At 36.6% G+C, this 19,028-nt stretch overlaps 1 protein-coding gene across 8 annotated transcripts in view; it reads right to left on the reverse strand.

The window, feature by feature from the left end:
• Positions 1–19,028, reverse strand: part of nbas (NBAS subunit of NRZ tethering complex) — a 378,367-nt gene that overhangs the window by 169,771 nt on the left and 189,568 nt on the right. For all 8 annotated transcript variants that reach the window (XR_012395546.1, XR_012395545.1, XR_012395547.1 and 5 more), the window contains 2 exons: positions 13,576–13,808; positions 11,161–11,271 (listed from right to left, as the gene is read on the reverse strand). Coding sequence is in view for 4 of the 8 variants with exons in the window: in XM_073932555.1 (XP_073788656.1) it covers positions 11,161–11,271; positions 13,576–13,808 (344 nt within the window). In the remaining 4 variants the exon portion in view is untranslated. The remainder of the gene's footprint in view (positions 1–11,160; positions 11,272–13,575; positions 13,809–19,028) is intronic.

Raw genomic sequence — 19,028 nt, forward strand, 5'->3', positions numbered from 1 at the left:
AAATACCGTAATATCAAAACAGTTTGAAAGATAGCAGAGGAAGAGTAAGATGCTGCTGTAGGGAGAGTGGATAATTCAATTTGTGCTAAACGTGAGTCATGCATTATATTAAGGGCTTTAAAAAGAACTTATGATGTATAGTAAAGGATTCGAATTTCTACCTTCCAGTCAGTCTCAGCATGAATCAACGTTTATCCTTTTCTCATCATCCTGTTTCTCATTATTTTTTATTAAATATAATTACTTGATTATTTGAATGAGTATGTAACTTTGAATTGATTTTAACTAATGAATAAGTTAACACACTGCTATATGTTTAGTGTCCTGGCACCTCTCTTTGTCTGTCCATTTTAACTTTGTTTCCAGGAGACACACAAACCAGGTAGGTCATGGAGACTTCCCTTTTGAGTGGAATCACTGATGCTGAGGAGGTGGAACAACTGTTTCTAATGTCATGATATTGACTACAGTAATTTAGCTGCTTTTATTGTTAATTATTTTTAAAGTAATTCCTTTTTATGCTAGATAAGACTTTGTGTGTAGTGAGGATATTGTAGCCGAATGTTGATTAAAGCAATTTTGAACCAGTTTGAAAAGACAGCTGAAAGTACAAGAAACAACCTTGAGTTTCCACAACAGATTGTCTCTAGCGTCTACAGTATGTATGCGTCCATGGTTCAGCTATTTACAAGTCAAAGATCAGCTTCTAATAGTTTAGAGTGGGCCTGACCCCCAAGAACCATGCCGCCATCTATATCTTGAGTTAGATACAATCCTTCATTGACGCACACATTTAGAATAGTCTGTTTTTGCTGTAACCAATGAGAATTGTTCAACTGGATCACACCTTTTCTGGACTTGTGTAAGGAGTATCATTACTGCATTGTTGTACTCTAAGTCAGATCGGCCTGCAAACTCAGCTTGAGTGTGAAGCCCATCTGCCATAGAACTGCAAACTATCTTCAGTCAATTTTTCATTTTTAATTGCATCTTCGACTCGGAGTCTTTTCTTCATCCGACACACCAGACTTTTTCTTTAACTGTTTATCTTAAATCCCTACAATAGTTTGGTGTGATTGGCCCCATCAGATGCTCTAAAAGATACAAGCCTTCCAGACATACAGACTACCTGAGCTGTAATGTGTTTGGGTTGTGTTTTCTTCAATGTGAAACTTACATTTCAAAGGTAAACTCTCCATCTGTTGCTAGAAAATCATTCAAGTCATTGTTGCGTAAGCCATTTAAATATGAGTTTCCAGTAAATTGGCTTTCTGCCTTACAGGCTGAGAGTAAAAACATATAAGCACATTCATTCTCACTAAAATATTTTTGTTGTTAAAATATCTGTGGCAGGGCTATGCATGTGCAATATGTAGACTTATAGCAGTAAACGTAAAGTGGCTACTTTTATGGCATAATAAAATAGTTCTGTTTCCTCTTGCCATTGATCAACAGTTTTAAGAGCAGCAAATAATAACTTGACCTTTAGCTGATCATTTGAAAAAGTGGCAGAAGGTAGATTTTTCAGATGAATCATCTGTTGAACTGCATCCCAATCATTACAAATACTGCAGCAGACCTACTGGAACCCGCATGGACCCAAGATTCTCACAGAAATTAGCCAAGTTTGGTGAAGGAAAATCATTGTTTGAGGTTACAATCAGTATGGGGGCATGTGAGAGATCTGCAGAGTGGATGGCAACATAAACAGCCTGAGGTATCAAGACATTTGTGCTGCCCATTACATTACAAACCACAGGAGAGGGCAATTTTTTTTTAGCAGGACAGCACTGCTTCTCATACTTCAGCCTCCACATCAAAGTTCCTGAAAGTAAAGAAGGTCTAGGTGTTCCAGGATTGGCCTGCCCAGTCACCAGACATGAACATTATTGAGCATGTCTGGGGTAAGATGAATGAGTCATTAAAGATGAATCCAAAGAATCTTGATGACCTCTGGGGGTACTGCAGGAACTTTATAACCAAGTTATAACTAAATAGGTTATTTGAGTTATTGCAGAGATGTATAGATGCAGTCCTCCAAGCTCATGGGAGTTATACAAAATATTAATTCTTTTCTACTGCTCCATGATATTTTATTCTATACTGTACGTAATTTCTGTCAGGTGACAAGACTTTTGTCTAAGCAAAGTCAGACTTTACTGTCCTGATTAATTAGAAATCAAGGCTTGATCATATTTTATTTTGGTTAAAAAAAGCGTAATCTAGAGGCCTTTGCTTCTTATTTAAGCCACTTCTGATACCAAATGATCAACTAGAAGTCAAGTTATTATTTGTTGTTCCTAAAACTTAAATAGGCAACAAGACTTATGTCAGGCAGCTTAGATGTCAAGATGACAGATGACAAGGCTATGCAATTTTTTATTTTTATTTTTTTTGCAAATAATGTTAGCACAGATTACATGATTATGTTCACTTAATTTGTTCATATTCTTTAATTTGAACATTGTTGCATTGGAAAACATTGGAGAGATTGAAAAAAATAATAAAAAATACAGTACCACAGTACGTTTGATAATGTTTTTTCTTCTGAAGAAAGTCTTATTTGTTTTATTTCGTCCCAGAATAGAAGCAGTTTTTAATTTTTTAAAAGCCATTTTATGGACAAAATTATTAGCCCCTAATAATTTTAGCTATTTTTTTTCCCATAGTCTACAGAACAAACCATCGTTATACAATGACTTGTCTAATTACCCTAACCTGCCTAGTTAACCTAATTAACCAAGTTAAACCTTTAAATGTCACTTTAAGCTTTATAGAAGCGTCTTGAAAAATATCTAGTCAATTATTATTTACTGTCATCATGACAAAGACAAAATAAATCAGTTATTAGAAATTAGTTAATAAAACTATTTTGATTAGAAATGTGTTGAGAAAATCCTCGCTCCATTAAACAGAAATTGTGGAAAAAAATAAACAGGTTTACTAATAATTCAGGGGGGCTAATAATTCTGGCATCAACTGTATGTATGTATATATATGTATATGTATGTATGTATGTATATATATATGTATATATATATATATATATATATATATATATATATATATATATATATATATATATATATATATATATATATATATATATATATATATATATATATATATATATATATGTATGTATATATATATATATATATATATATATATATATATATATATATGTATATATATATATATATATATATATATATATATATATATATATATATATATATGTATATATATATATATATATATATATATATATATATATATATGTATATATATATATATATATATGTATATATATATATATATATATATATATATATATATATATATATATATATATATATATATATATATATATATATATATATAAAATACCTTTTATTTTTTGGCGCCTTTCAAAGCACTCAAGGACACCTTACAGCAGATTACAAGTACATCATAAAAAATACAAGCAGTAAAAATGACAATCAGCATAAAATTAACCCATAAAATCATTAAAAGCTATCCTAAACAAAAACGTATTTATCTGAGATTTAAAATTGGAAATAAAGTCCATCTGGCTAATGTGCAAAGGCAGGGAATTGCATTTGGTGCTATACAACTAAAAGCCCTGCCTCCAAATGAATTCATCTTAAAGTGTGGGACAGATAACAGTTCAGCAGAAGATGATCTCAGTGAGCGTGAAGGAGTGTACAAATAAAGAAGATCAGAAAGATAGTGAGGGGCCAGGTTATGAAGAGCTTTGTATGTTAAGAGGAGGATTTTGTATTGTATACGACAGTGAACAGGAAGCCAGTGCAGGTGAAAGAGAATTGGAGTTAAGTGATCAGAAGTATGCGAGCAGGTAACTATCCTAGCCGCTGAATTCTGAATCAACTGTAGTCTATGAAGTTGTTTATCAGGAATACCAGAGAGAATATATATATATATATATATATATATATATATATATATATATATATATATATATATATATATATATATATATATATATATATATATATATATATATATATATATATATATATATGTACTGATTTTACAAAGACTGAAATAAAAAAGAAAAAAAAAGAGCTGGATGGGATATAATGAATCACTAAATAATTTATTTGATAAAAAAACAGAAGTAGCTGCTACTCCACTGACATACTGCAAAAGACAAATGACCAGGCTAAATGAGCTTTCACTTTCAAGATGTCTGCTCTGTTTATATTTCATTTCCTCAATTACAAAGCTGATTGCTTGGAAGTCATGTTTTTCTCAGATACCATGTTGTCTTATACTTCAACCCTGCTCCTTGGGACCCGATATCCGGCATATTTGAGCTCCAACCCTAATAAAACACACCTGAAGCTGCTAATCAAGCTCTTGAGGACCATTTGGAAATACAGGCAGGTGCACTAAAACAGCTTGGAAATAAACTTTGCTGGACAGACAGTGGGTCCCCATGAGCAGTGTTGAATATCTACGCTCTATAACACTGCAGTTTCCCTATTTTTGTTTAGTCCAACAAGACAGACAGTTTATTTATGAAGCTTCTTCTTGGCCAGATTTTTGTTAGTCAAATTATGAAGGCGGTTAGACAAGCTGAATAAATCCACTCAGAATTCATTTCATGCATCTTAAGAGCTTGAAAATAAAAGCTGAGTTTGCTCAATTTTACATGTTTTCATTGGTCCTTTTTTCATTCCAGATTAATGTGCTGTAAAGACTTTTTTTAGCCCACATGCTTTGTTAGGTCCACTATGTACCCTATTAGTAGACTTTAAGTGGATATGTGGTACGAATTTCTTTTTAACAAGAAGGGGAAGCTGCTGATGCTCCACTCCACTCACATACTTTGTGAAGTATACTGTAGGGGTTTTAACACTGTGCTAATCCTTCTGCAGTAACCACAACATCTCTTGCACTGCTTGATTACATTTTGGAATGATATACGGAAGATGGATAGCTAATGTGAAAATGAAATATTAAATGGGGTGTGTTTGCACACATGCTAGTCAGTGCTTGCATTCCTTGCAAAGGCTTAGGGTCTATGGGGTGGATACAAGTATGATGTTAGTGTTTTATAGATCTGCCACCGAATCTATATCTATGACTTTAACTTCAAACCTCGAGAGCTGGAAAAACAACTGATGTGGTGCACACCGTTTTTTCTGGATATTTTTAAGAAGTCTGTAAAAAACTGTGCTCTACAATAGTTAGTGATGGACCGTTAACACCAAAGACGACGAGAACGTCAAAGTAGACGGAAGTCATTTATTTTCAATGGAAATTGGCGGCAATAAGCGACGAGGAGCAGTGTGGTGCGTTTTCACCTGTGTGGGCAGCGAAGAGAGTTCAAATTAAGTTAACTTAAAGGTAATGAGATATGACGTGGTTCGGCAGCAAACAATTAATGGCTGTTTCTCAATATGCATTCTTCAGTGATTTTGCGTCCTCGTGTAACGTCATCATCAACTGCTAGAGTTCATTTCCAAAGGACAGAGGATGCGTGAATGGGTGCATCGATGCAGACTTGAGCTTCAGCCGCTAAAGTCACTGCAGCTGAATAAAGGAGGTGGGAAGTGCAGCATTTTATATCAGATTTATTAGTTCAGTGATGTCACTTTTTTGTCTCAGGTGTTTCCCTAAATGAGACGATGAAAGTAAACATAACCATGGAAATCTTTATAAAGGCATAAACACATTAAGGGTGTTTATTTGCTGAAATTCATATAAAAATCAGCTTTATTTGTATTGTACAACGTATATTTATAAATGTCTTTATGCACGGGATATATATTGAAAAGGGGAAAAACAATACATGGTTGTATGAATGCTGTAATTTTGAAATTATTTTTCAATAAAATTGCGTGGAGGTCATGTGACCATCAGGAACAACCAGGGAAGAACCCAGAATCTCATTTCTTTAAGGATCTCTGTTCTCGCGGTCTTCCAAGTTCGTTCTTCCGAAGCTAACTTGGCAAGACCGGCCTCCACAAGAACGCGAGTCTATTCTCTGCGTTTTTGGAATTAAGAAACAGCTGGAATGTAAAAGTCCACTGCTCGGAAAGAGTCCAGAGAACACAGTCCTGTAAACTTTGGTTCACACCACAGTTGTTCCCGAGGATTTTAATATTGCGGTCACCAGATTTCCTGTTATTTACAATGTTTTCTTACAGGGACAGGACATCAATAAAAAAAAAAAGTTACCGGTGAGTTACTGATGTGCATTAATGTTACATATGTTTAATGCGGGAATGTACCTGATTAGCTGATATGCTGCAACTGCATGTTTAAATGCGAAATCAACGTATCGAATTTTGACACTCTTGTTGCTGGAGCTGAAGAGGCACACAGTGTTGTCGACAGGTCAGCCAGAGGGACCTTTGAAGCTCTCGCTGCCTTCGGTGTGAACGCACAGTAAGTTGATGCATTGGGAGAAGGTGTAGGGTATCGACTTGTAAATTAAACAGATATAAATTCTCGTTAATTCCACTATCAATTACATTACTTTATATTAGGATATAGTAGGAATTGATAAAACAAATTTGCTATTTTATATGTTAATTTGCTTTCTCAATTTCTCATGAAAAAATGGCCTTAAAGCCTGTTTCACACCCCAAGCGTAAGCAGCGCATGAGCAGCGTGTGTTTTTTCAGCGTCTATCTCAACAGATCAGAGCTTTCATACTGTACACAGCAGCAGCGTGTCACTGCGAGGCGTGAGCGTCGCTGAAGCAGAAGTGCCGCGATAGTTTCGACGCAGGGTCTATTTTTGCCTAGCTGCTGACACTTAAAGTGACAGTGCATTGATAATGACCAAAACACATTGAATGACAGTAAAAAGTAGTCATTTTACCCAATAAATGTGTTAATAATATCAACTGATTTATATATAGTCAATCAAATTAACTTAAACGATTAAAAACTGCAATAAACATTGATTTAGGCCTGAATAACAAAACCAAATGTAAAAAAATTTTAGTATCTGTTCTGTTTAAGTTGCACACTAGTGTTGCAGAAGAGGGGAAATAGAGAGTGGCCACTTTAAGACTAAGGCTTTTTACGGGAGTTGTAGTCCATAGCGAAGTGTATTGTGGGTAGTGTAGATCGACACGCATGCTGAATGATGTGAGCTTGTTGTGTGCTGTGCAGATGAAGCAGAGGAAGAAAGTTTTATTCGGCTTTGTTTTATGTCCACTCAAGTTATTCCACCCGGGAGCTGTTTGCACTGTGAACCTGACGACACAAAAATAAGTAAAAGAAGCGCATGCATTGATTACTTTTGTCTGTCTCATCCTTTTGCTGTTATCTGTTACTCTGCCGCTGGACATTACTGATGCGGAGAATGTAACACTAGTATGACCATGTATAAATATCATTATAACTATATTGTATAAATATTATTATAACTAGGCCTAAAACCACCTGACAATCAAAAACCAAATCACATGATATCACAGGTGATTGTCTTCTGAGTGCACCAGACATGATTGACACTCCTCATAGAGCTTGAGAAGCATACAGTACTGTATGATCTATATATTTGCAAAATAAAGACTTGCAGGTTAAAGAAACAGCATAGGAAGCCGGGGGCCTTGGTGCAGATGAAAAGTAAAAAAAAAAAAAAAGAGTATTTGTGTATAGAGAGCGATAGGTGACCAGATATAGACAGAGATAGATTGATCTCTGCAGCAGCTGCCGAAGAGATGTGTGTAGCCGACGCAGCTGGTGTAAAAGTCAAACGCCTGCGTGCTGCTTATGCTCTCTATACGCGCTGCGCACGCGCTGCTCACGCACTGCTTTTGCTTGCTGTGTGAAAAGACAATAATGGGATAAGTTGAACTGATTGAAATACCACATCTACCAAATACAGAACACAACCTTCAGCTATGTTGGAGTTCACCGGGTACAACCTGGTATAATCATTTTTGTATACGGGTCACAAGTGCACCTTCAGGGGGAGCATTCAGCCTATGCTGTCCATACTTGTTTTCTCAATCACACACACACTCATACACTACGGCCAATTTAGTTTATTCAATTCACTTATAGTGCATGTCTTTGGATTGTGGGGGAACATATAGGAGGAAACCCACATCAACATGGGTAGAACATGCAAACTCCATACAAAAAAGCCAACTGGCAAAGTCGGGACCCGAACCAGTGACCTTCTTGCTATGAGGCGACAGTGCTAACCACTCAGCCTTGAACCATATCATTCATCCAATCATTTTCTTTTCGGCTTAGTCCCTTTATTAGTCTGGGGTCGCCACAGCGGAATGAACCGCCAACTTATCCAACATATTTTTTACAGAGCGGATGCCCTTCCAGCTGCAACCCATCTCTAAGAAACTTAAACCATATCTTTTGTCGAAAATTACTTAACTTAAAAATGAACTGATAAAGAAAGCAAAAGGAGTGCTTGATGCCAACAAAATGCCCGTCCAATACAAAATGGCAATTAAAATCTGGCCAGAAATGCATTCAGCTATAGAAGCTAATGCATTGTATGGCAGTCAGCATGGGGCCTTCTACTGAATCATGAATTTGAAAATTGAAATAAAAAGCCATTAGAAACTATTCGGTGTGGGTTTCATAAGAGAGTGCTCTGTGCACACAGAACACTAACAAAGCATTCTGGACAGAATAAGGCCAAAACCCTCCAGTATATTAATATGCATTGAAAAAAAAAAGAACCAATAGAAAGATCTACAGTAAAACTGAGTGTCCTCAACCTCCATTTTCGAGCTCTTAAAATCCATGAAATGAGTTTTCAAAAAGTGCCTATTCATTCAGCTGGACCGAAAACATGTCTTTAATATTACTAACACTATTCTGGCCAAGACGAATGAGCACAAATAAACTGAGTATCTTGTTGGACTAAAACAATACAAATAATACACTGTTACTTGGCCCTAAACACAATATAGACACAGTAGCTGAGAAAAACATGACTTATGAGCAATCAGGATGACAATCAAAATAAACAGAACTAAAAAAAAAAAAAAGGCTGACAATAATACAAATTCTTATTAATAGAAATTAATCTGCCACGTTTTAGAACTGTGTACTGTATTTCAATACTGCTCATTATAGTGGTACTTGGAGACAATTTTTTCTGAGGTGGTACTTGATGAAAAAAGGTATCAAGACATTTGTTCTGCAATTACATTACAAACCCTAGGAGAGGGCAAATTCTTCAGCAGGATAGTGCTCTGTCTCATACTTCAGCCTCCATGCCAAACTTCCTGAAAGTAAAGAAGGTCAAGGTGCTCCAGGATTGGCAAGCCCAGTCACCAGACATGAAAATTATTAGGCATATCTGGAGTAAGATGGAGGAGCCATTGAAGATGAATCCAAAGAATCTTGATGAACTTTGGGAGCAAGAATGCTTTCTTAACCATTCCAGATGACTTCATTAATAAGTTATTAATCATTGCAGAGATGTATAGATGCAGTCCTCCAAGCTCATAGGAGTCATACACAATATTAATGCACCATGACTTTATATTCTATACTGTACATTATTTTTGTTAGGTAAAAATACTTAGACCTTACTGTTGTAATTAAACAATAAAAAAAATTGAGGCATGATCATATTTTATTTTGGTATAATAAGCGTAATCTAGAGGGCTTTGCCTTTCATATAAGCCACCAAATGGTCAACTAGAAGTTATTATTTGTTGTTCCTAAAACTTAAATAGGCGACAAGACCTTAGTCAGGTAGTGTAAAATTAAATCGAGTTAAATGGAATAAAGGAAAAGCCTGAAGTTAAGGCAATTTTAAAAGTGTCAATCCAGGCAGCCAATGCATGATGCCAAAATGAACATTGACAATAAGAATAAATACATGGACGTGTGTTTTAAAGCACACATTTGACAATAGTTTCACTTTTTTCAATCCAATAAATTAAATAACATTAAATTTAAGGAATACTTTTAAAATCCAAAAGTCCCTCATGAAACAAACCCAAGCATTTGCATAACCCATAGCATGAGCTGTACCTGAGAGAGAGAGAAAGAAAGAGAGAGAGAGAGAGAGAGAGAGAGAGAGAGAGAGAGAGAGAGAGAGAGAGAGAGAGAGAGAGAGAGAGAGAGAGAGAGAGAGAGAGAGAGAGAGAGAGAGAGAGAGAGAGAGAGAGAGAGAGAGAGAGAGAGAGAGAGAGAGAGAGAGAGAGAGAGAGAGAGAAGGAACTGACCATTTTTCAGGGCCTTTGAACAGGCATTACATAACCACATCATATGCAAATCGCGTAAACTGATTAAATAGCATAAACGATGAAAAATGTGTGTTTACAAGCCCTCATCAGTCAGAAAAGCCTATTTGCTGACAAATTAGCAAACAGAAACCACAACACAATGAAACTTCTAAATAATTGCCAAAGTTGCTCAAACTCCCCCTGGTGCCATTCTCCTTTGATAACATATTTGATGGGGGAATTTCAGAGATTTCATGTTCTACACAGAGCTACAAAAAAAGAAAAAAGAAAAAAAAAACTAAATAAAACAGAAGCCTTGAGGATGCTAATGAGTATGAAATGACTGTAACATGGGAAAAATGGAGAAGAAAAAAGAAAAAACAAAAGAAAAATCCCATTCACAGTAGTTCACCCGTTCACATCAGTTTCTAAATAAGCAAAGTCAAATGAGTGCATGTTTACGTATTGAGAGAGAGATTCAGGGTGATTAAACCTGGTGAGAGATGGAGAGGGAGTTGATTAGACCGGGCTTTGAACAATGATTCAGCGACAAATTTACCATGCAGGAAGCTCAGGAGGGGTGGCACCGTGTTTGTGCGCAGATTTTCAAAGCTCTTTCAAATTGCAAACTGAAAAAACAAACAAAGGGATTCTTGCCTTCGCTACTAAACTGTAAATCTGGCCAAACACATGGAGCGATTGACTGGAGGCTGCTATCGATCTGTGCAATCTTCTGTTTTTGTGCCTCTAGAGCACAGGGGTCATGCGGTTCTGACCTGTTTGTAGGCCCTCACGTCCAGAAAACAAAAACTCTTACATGTGGAAGCCACAGACATAGTCTCTAACTGAGGTTTTATAGGCTCATACTGCTGGAAAAGTGTCAGGTGTACGGTAAATCATGAGTGTGAGCAATGTTAATATATGTCTATGTGTGTGTGCGCTATGTGTGTGTTTCTTACCCACTATCAGTGAAGAGAAACTCAAGGTGTGTCATGTGCACTTCCCAGAGTGGAATGCTGTAGCGGTGAGCCAGAGAACGAGAGATGCTGTACACATTCTCATCCAGTGTCCTAGGAAAAACAAATAAACAGAAAGTCACAGCAATAAAACATACAGTAGATATCAGCACAGAACAAACTATAGATAAAACTATTGAAAAAAAAAAAACTGTAGAGACAGATTAATAGATAGACTGAAAGTATGACAAACATACAGTATATAGAGTAGATATTCAGCACGATCAGTAGAACGGATGCTAGATGATTGATACAATGAACAATAGAATAATTAAGATACAGAACAAACAATAGAATGAATGACAGAATAAATGACAAAGTAAACAATAAAATTACTGCTAAAGAAAAATTTAAATAGCATAAACAAAAACCAAGCGTAATATAAAACAACAATACACAATGAAAAAAGCATGAAAAAGCAAAGAAACAATAGTTACGTCAAATAAAAATGTGTCAAAAGTAAAAAAAAAACAGGAAAAAGACCAATAAACATATTATGAAAAAAATCAATTACTTCAACTAATCATATTCAGTGTTGCTGGCTACGTTTACATAACAATGAGGCAGGATTTTAAAAAAAGTTTCACATTTACACGTCTAAGTTTTTAGACTTTTTATACATTTATGCATCCATGAAAATAGCCTAAAATGCTGTATTACTTATGTCAGGCCAGTATTTGGCGCTGTCACCTTGCTAGTAGACACTAAGGAAGTCACAACATTCAAACTTTGCTGATGAAAAAGATCAATAGCCTTAAATCTAAAATCCGGAATGTACATGGCACATACATGACATCATGTTTATAAACATTCACATTTGGGCGTTTACATGGACACAACAATGGCAGCAGTTTAAAAAACTTCCACTTTGAAACCCGTTTTCAGATTAGTGCATTTTAGTGCCAAAAAAAACACTGCAGTCACGTAAACTAAGGGTGCTTTCACACCTAGAAATTTGTTTCAGAACAGGTCTCGTTTGCCCAGTTAGCACGGCTCATTTGGCATATGTGAATTTAGCAATCACACTCTGATCCATGCCAAAGCAATTGGTCCAAGAACGTCTGAATGAGGTGGCCTCCTTCGATTGAAACAAACTCTGGAGCGGATCGATTGTAGTGAGTAAGCAATACAATCCAATGAAATACCAAACCAGGCTATATTCATTCATTCATTTTCCTTTTTGCTTAGTCAAACAATTTAACTTACTCAATTCACCTATAGCGCATGTCTTTGGACTGTGGGGGAAACCAGAGCACCAGGAGGAAACCCACGTGAACATGGGAAGAACATGCAAACTCCACACAGAAATGCCAACTGGCCCAGGCGAGGCTCGAACCAGCGACCTTCTTACTGTGAGGCAGTGCAATGTTGGTTTACCTGTTATTTCTCTCTATAATGTAAAGCTTATAATGTATATAAGCCAATGGCTATGTATGAAAAAGTCTTACCTGGTGACCATGTCTGTGGGTGTCATCATTCAAAATTAAAGAGCAGCTTTTCGCTTATAATGTCTTATTGCTCATAGTTATAAATAATATAAGGACGCGTGACAGGCCTAACTGGACTAATTTGATTTGCTTAGCTATTTGCATCTCCGTTTAGAAACTAAGCCGTGTGAAAGTGAAGCGGACCAAGAACAAGTAACAACATTAAAACAATTTTAATCCTTTTTTTTTTTTTAGAACAACACAATCAATTACAGGTGTGAAAGCACCACATGTAAAACTGCATAAAATGTTCCCCATTTTTAACAGAAAACGAGTTGTCGAGTAAATGGCCCCTCAATCTTACTAATCTTGGCCAAACTGACAGTCCATCAAAGGTCTGGGTGGTGTAACATACAGTATCTGCTGAAATCCAAAGCTGTTTTGCTCTAAAAGAATGATTTAATCCCTCGTTTTGGCTGCTCTTGCAATTCAGATCAGCACATAGCTGCTGGAACTTAAGTTTTGCAGCTCCTACAATAAGTATCGGATGTCTTTTTTTTACCAAATCTCACTAGATCTTAGTCGTCCCAGACCTGTGATGCCAGTCCTCATAAAACCATGTCTCAGGCTGCTTAAAGCTAGAGCTCTGGGCTCGGATCAAAGGATCAAACCTGAAACATGAGCTTTCCTTCCAGAGAGTCATATTCAGAGGACAGACAGATTAAAAAATGCAGGAGATGTGTCATTCTCTTTCAACTCCGGGCACATTCTTTGTGAATGCCAAGAGTGTGCAGAGCTGAGATCTGGGCAAAAGGTCACTTCATAATTGCTATTCCATGTTTTATTACAGTTTTAATGACTACCATTAGGATAAAATGTTAAATACACGATTAATAATGAAATATTAATTAAATTATTACACATTACTTACTCAGCCAGGCCCAGAATAGTCTCTTTTTTGTACTGGTTGTCACTGCTAAACCTCTGAACATCAACTCCACGGCCGAGTCCCTGCAGCACCTGAGCTTGAGTGAAGTCTGTCAGTCTCTCACTGTACAGACGCAACTGACCAATCAAGGCTTCCAAGTCCTCATCCGGCCAATCACATCCAGCGTGGTCTGTCACATGCTTGGTCACAAGACGAATCAGAGCTCTTGGATCCGCCTACAAGAAAAGAAAACCTCACTGAATCAGAACAACTTTCATCACACAACCATTCAAGCTTATTACACACTGAATCAATTCGTCTGTATTTTTCTCGTCTGTAATTTTCTCACGTAAAAAATTAATTCCACCTCAATTTGTGTCAAACAAATTGTCACACTGCCGCAGAAACTTTCGTCCATCAAAATAAAAAATTTGAATCGGGTTCTATTTTTTCCAAGTGTATCTGTCTGTGGATTGCAAGGCAGGGACGTAACAAGAGGTTTTCATGAGTTTTCTCCAAACTCATCCACAACCAATTCATTTGATATATTATTATATAAATTTTAGCCACTCCACCATGCAACTCCACGCGCTGATGACTTCTTCATCCGTTTTGTCATGATAGTTAGTTTACTCTGCGTCACGCTCTGTGGTTCCAAATAACAGTACAATGGTGAGCGTGTCAAGGATGAAAGCCTCCGCAACTCTGTACTGTACGTCAATAACTGTGATGGTTGGGTTTAGGGTTGGAGAAGGTGTAGATTTTAATAACTGTGATAGTAAGGTTTAGGGTTGGAGAAGGTGTAGATGTTAATAATTGTAATGGTTTGGTTTGGGTTTGGGGAAAGTGTAGACGTTAATAACTGTGATAGTGAGGTTTAGGGTTGGGGAAGGTGTAGATGTCAATAAGTGTGATGGTTTGGTTTAGGTTTGGGGAAAGTGTGTACAATAATAACGATGATGGTGGGTTTAGGGTTGTGGTAGGTATAGACGTTAATGACTGTGATTGTTGAATAAAGTTGAATTAAGTGTGGAATAGGTGTAGACATTAATAACTGATGTCCAGCGCCATCTTGGCATCAACATGGTTTTGACACATGGGTCTCCATAATTGTACTACAAGTTACACCCCTATCTTGCAAACCGCAGACAGACCCAACTCAATTTTTAAAAATTTTGCTCATCGAAAAAGCTTTTTGAGAGGTGTTTTGACAGTTCAGAGGCACAGTACAAGTGAAGGCAAAATACAGAATGCAGTCACTTGAGCCTTCAGCAGAAAAAAAAAAAACTATGACAGTGCACAAAACAGACAGAATTTGGTTAAGATTTGAGGGTTCCTATGCTGGATTCAGTGACTGGTGCACCTTTTGCACCTGCTGCTGTTTGGTGTATGCGTGTTCGTCCATACCTTTTTTATAAAAAAAATTTCTGGGGTTTTCTGTACTTTTAATGCACAAGACAGTAGAGATTAAAGACAGGAAAGTGATGGGAGCAGAGAGAGGGGTAGGATCGGCAAAAGACCTTGAGCCGGGAATCAAACTCTGGTCGCCGTGAGCACCATGGTCCTATATGTCGACGCACTAACCACTAGACTATCCATACTGCCAGTCTCTGTTCCGGATTTGCTTGCATACGTAAATGTGTTGAGTATCATAAACAATGTACCAAAATTCCACTGATTTCCTGCAAAAAAAACTTTGCACTTGGTGATAATCCAGCGCAGCACTTTGATAAGGAGAACTCTCCTTTACTTTTATGCAGGATAAACACAATATGTAACCTATTCGTCTTTCTTTTTCTACTTTAAAGAAGACGGAGGATAGCAAAGCATCCCTGCTTGAATTGACTTTGAAATGTTTTGCGTTTTCTCTGAAAGGATTATTTAATAAGCATCAGACTCAGTGTGCAAGGTTTGTGTACATGACCAATTTTTCTGATATGAATAGAAAAAAAAGGATATGAAATTTTAGAATTTGAGCGTGCAAAGACATAGAGAATGAGAAAACAGATATGTCTTATATCAAAAAGATGGAAATAAATTCAAATTCAATTTTAAAATTGACTGTCTTTTTAGAAAATATTCCTCCAATTATTGTGCAACTTTGAAATTTGAATTCACAAATTACGAATTCACAAATCTAATAAAGCTCAATGAAGGGACTTTAATGAACCGATAAATGGTTATGATAAATTATCTTAAAATTAAAATCTAATAATGATTTGTACCAGTCTGATTCTGACACCTTAATAAATTCTCTCCCTAAAAACACTTTTAGAATAAAACTTTAAAAGCAGAACTGTTTCACAAATAGTAAAACTTTCTGTTGGTTTCCAGGTTTAAACTACTACCAGTCAGATTTATAATGTAATCTCAAACCTCTGGACCTTTACAGTAAATTATCTCCAAACCTGTGGAGATTCGTACAATCGGTATGCGAAGTACAAATTTAAATTCAGCGTTATTCAGTCTGCCACGAGGAGTAATGAACAGGTTAAGAGCCTTGCCAGAAGAACAGAATATAGAGTGATTACACACTAATCTATATGGAAATTATCACAACGGTGCATCATGAGTGTGATAACAGAGCCTGATAATGGGATGCTGTGTGGGATTGTGTATTATTGAACTCTGACTGTTAAATAGCACATGTTCTGAGCTGACAATAGAAAGTAAAAAGAGAGTGAGATGTACAGAACAAGGCACAAGAAAATAAAAAGATTTAAGAAATGGAGCACAACAACAGACAGGCATATTAAGGCTGACAAAGCTCATAGCAGGATAGAGAGATAAGGGACACATAGAAAACACAGCGAAGTGAGAAAAAGACACCGGTGAAAAGAAACTGTGCTCTTCTCAACTTCTAAAAAATGTCAATAAAAAGCATAACATTTTTTAGTGGAGAAAACAAAAAAATTTACTTCCTGCTGGGTTTCAGATTTTACTACATTTGACCTTTTTTTGTATCTATTGGTGAAGTCCATGAATCTGCCAAATTGTGTATATGTACGTGAATAGTAGCACAATGGGAACTTTGTTGAAAGTGAATAGGTAGCGCTATTAAGCCATTTTGCTACACAGTTTTGAAACCTACACTCGACAGCCGCTTTATTAGGTCCACCTGTCCAACTGCTCGTTAATGCAAATTTTATGACACATAACATCACATGACAGCAACTCAATGCATTTGGGTATGTAGACATGGTCAAGACGATCTCCTGCAGTTCAAACTGAGCATCAGAATGAGGAAGACCACACCGGATGCCACTCCTGTCACCTAAGAACAGGAAACTGAGGCTACAATTCACTTAGGCACACTAAAATTGGACAATGGAAGATTGTAAAAACATTGCCTGGTCTGATGAGTCTTGATTTCTGCTGCAACATTCAGATGGTAGAGTCAGAATTTAGCATCAACAACATTAAAAGCATGGATCTATCCTCCATTGATTCAACGGTTCAGGCTGATGGTGGTGATGTAATGGTGTGGGGGAGATTTTCTTGGCACACTTTGGGCCCATTAGTACTAATTGAGTATCATGTCAACGTCACAGCCTACCCGAGTATTGTTGCTGACCATGTCCATCCCTTTATAACCAGTGTACCCATCTTCTTATGGCTACTTCAAGCAGGATAGTGTGCCATGTCATAAAGTGCGAATCATTTCAGACAGGTTTCTTGAACATGAAAATTAGTTCACTGTACTCAAATGGCCTCAACAGTCACCAGATCTCAATCCAATAGAGGACCTTTAGGATGTGGTGGAATGGGAGATATGCATCATGCATGTGCAGCAGACAAATCTGCAACAACTGCGTGATGCTATCATGTCAATATGGACCAAAATCTGTGAAGAATTTTCCAGTACTTTGTTGAATCTATGCAACAAAGAATTAAAGCAATTCTGAAGGCAAAAGGGGGTTCAACTGTAACATGTCCCTAATAAAGAGTGCGGTGAGTGTATATAATAAAATTTCTCCACTTCTGGTGTTTGCTAAATTTTGTGAGTTTGAGCATGTTAAGACCCTCAACAATGTAATTAAATTATTATTTTTTTAACATTTTCAAAAAGGTTGACAAAAATATTCCATAAAAAAAATATATGTATTAACAACAAGTAAATGTTAGATTAAATTCATTTTTACTATAATGTAAAACAATATTATTGGTTTTCATTAACAATAGCATCACTTTGCAGTTAATTTACCATGTCAATATTTTTCTAACAATTTTTCTAATGATTGATGATGTCATAAATTTGTATTTTAAAAATAAACAAATGTCATATTTCTTTATTCTCAATATTTAGTAATTATTTTTGGTTATGATAACCATCTGACAAGCTAATTCAGCTAAAAATAGTGCTTAAAATCTCACCAAAATTCAGTATTTAAATCTCATAATTAAATAGAAAATGAGGCGAATAACTGAAAAAAGGTCCAGTTTTTGAGAAGAAAGAACCACCTCTTTCTCATCTCAGCAGGCTGGCTACGGGCCTGTATTAACCAGCTTGTCAATACACAATGCATCTTTACAGCCACATGCATGTCTTTTTTAAAGTTTTAATTTGGGCCAAAAGATACAGAACAGATTAGAATATACCTATTCTACCAACTGACTCATAAATCCAGGCACAATTTTTTGGGGTTAGCTACATTTCAAAAAAATAAAAACTATCCCTGTGTCTTTGACCAGAACAGACCTGCGCCTTTTTTTAGGTCACCGATTGAGCACGGCTGATCTGAGGGATGCAGAAAAGAGACATGATGGATGGATACGGCGAGCATTTGAACCCTCTCTGAGACGAGCTCTTTCATGATGAAACATCTTTATCCAGCTATTCCCTTTCTGTCTCTACCCTTCTTTGTCTTTACCGAGTGACAATCCGACCACAAGCAAGACTCCCTTCTCCAGCTTATCTATCAATTCCCAATGTCAATTCCTATAGCTCAAACCTGCCCAGTGTTTAGTGCACATACAATCTAGCTCCCTACGGCCACGAATGCACGTGAACTATAATAGCCGACCCTGCAACTGCGGTGCTCAGGGATTCAACCGGGTTTTAGATGCTAATTACCTCTAATGATGTTAAAAGACCCTTTTTGATGGGTTAATGTGAAGGTTCACTGCATATTTACATGCTTTCCATTGAAAAACACTACGCTTGTGGCATTTTGCATGCACATCAGCGGCTATTTATGCTAAATGTCCACAGGTGTGTGTGCGTAAGAGTGAAGAAGGGCTCAGTTTGATGCTTTCCCGAAGGGCTTGAAATTGAATGCTTGATCATGCAGAATTTGTTTGAAACACAAATCCAAATAATGACAACTGAGGCATCTAAAAACACTCAGAAATGTTTGGGCGGAAAACTATGTGCTTACAAACACCTATTTAAATATAATGGGCAGCGAGTGGGCCGAATGCATCCTTGTACATGTTTGCTGTTGGCTATGATGAGG

This window comes from Danio rerio, chromosome 20 (assembly GCF_049306965.1).
Source record: "Danio rerio strain Tuebingen ecotype United States chromosome 20, GRCz12tu, whole genome shotgun sequence".
In the NCBI taxonomy this organism is placed as follows: domain Eukaryota; kingdom Metazoa; phylum Chordata; class Actinopteri; order Cypriniformes; family Danionidae; genus Danio; species Danio rerio.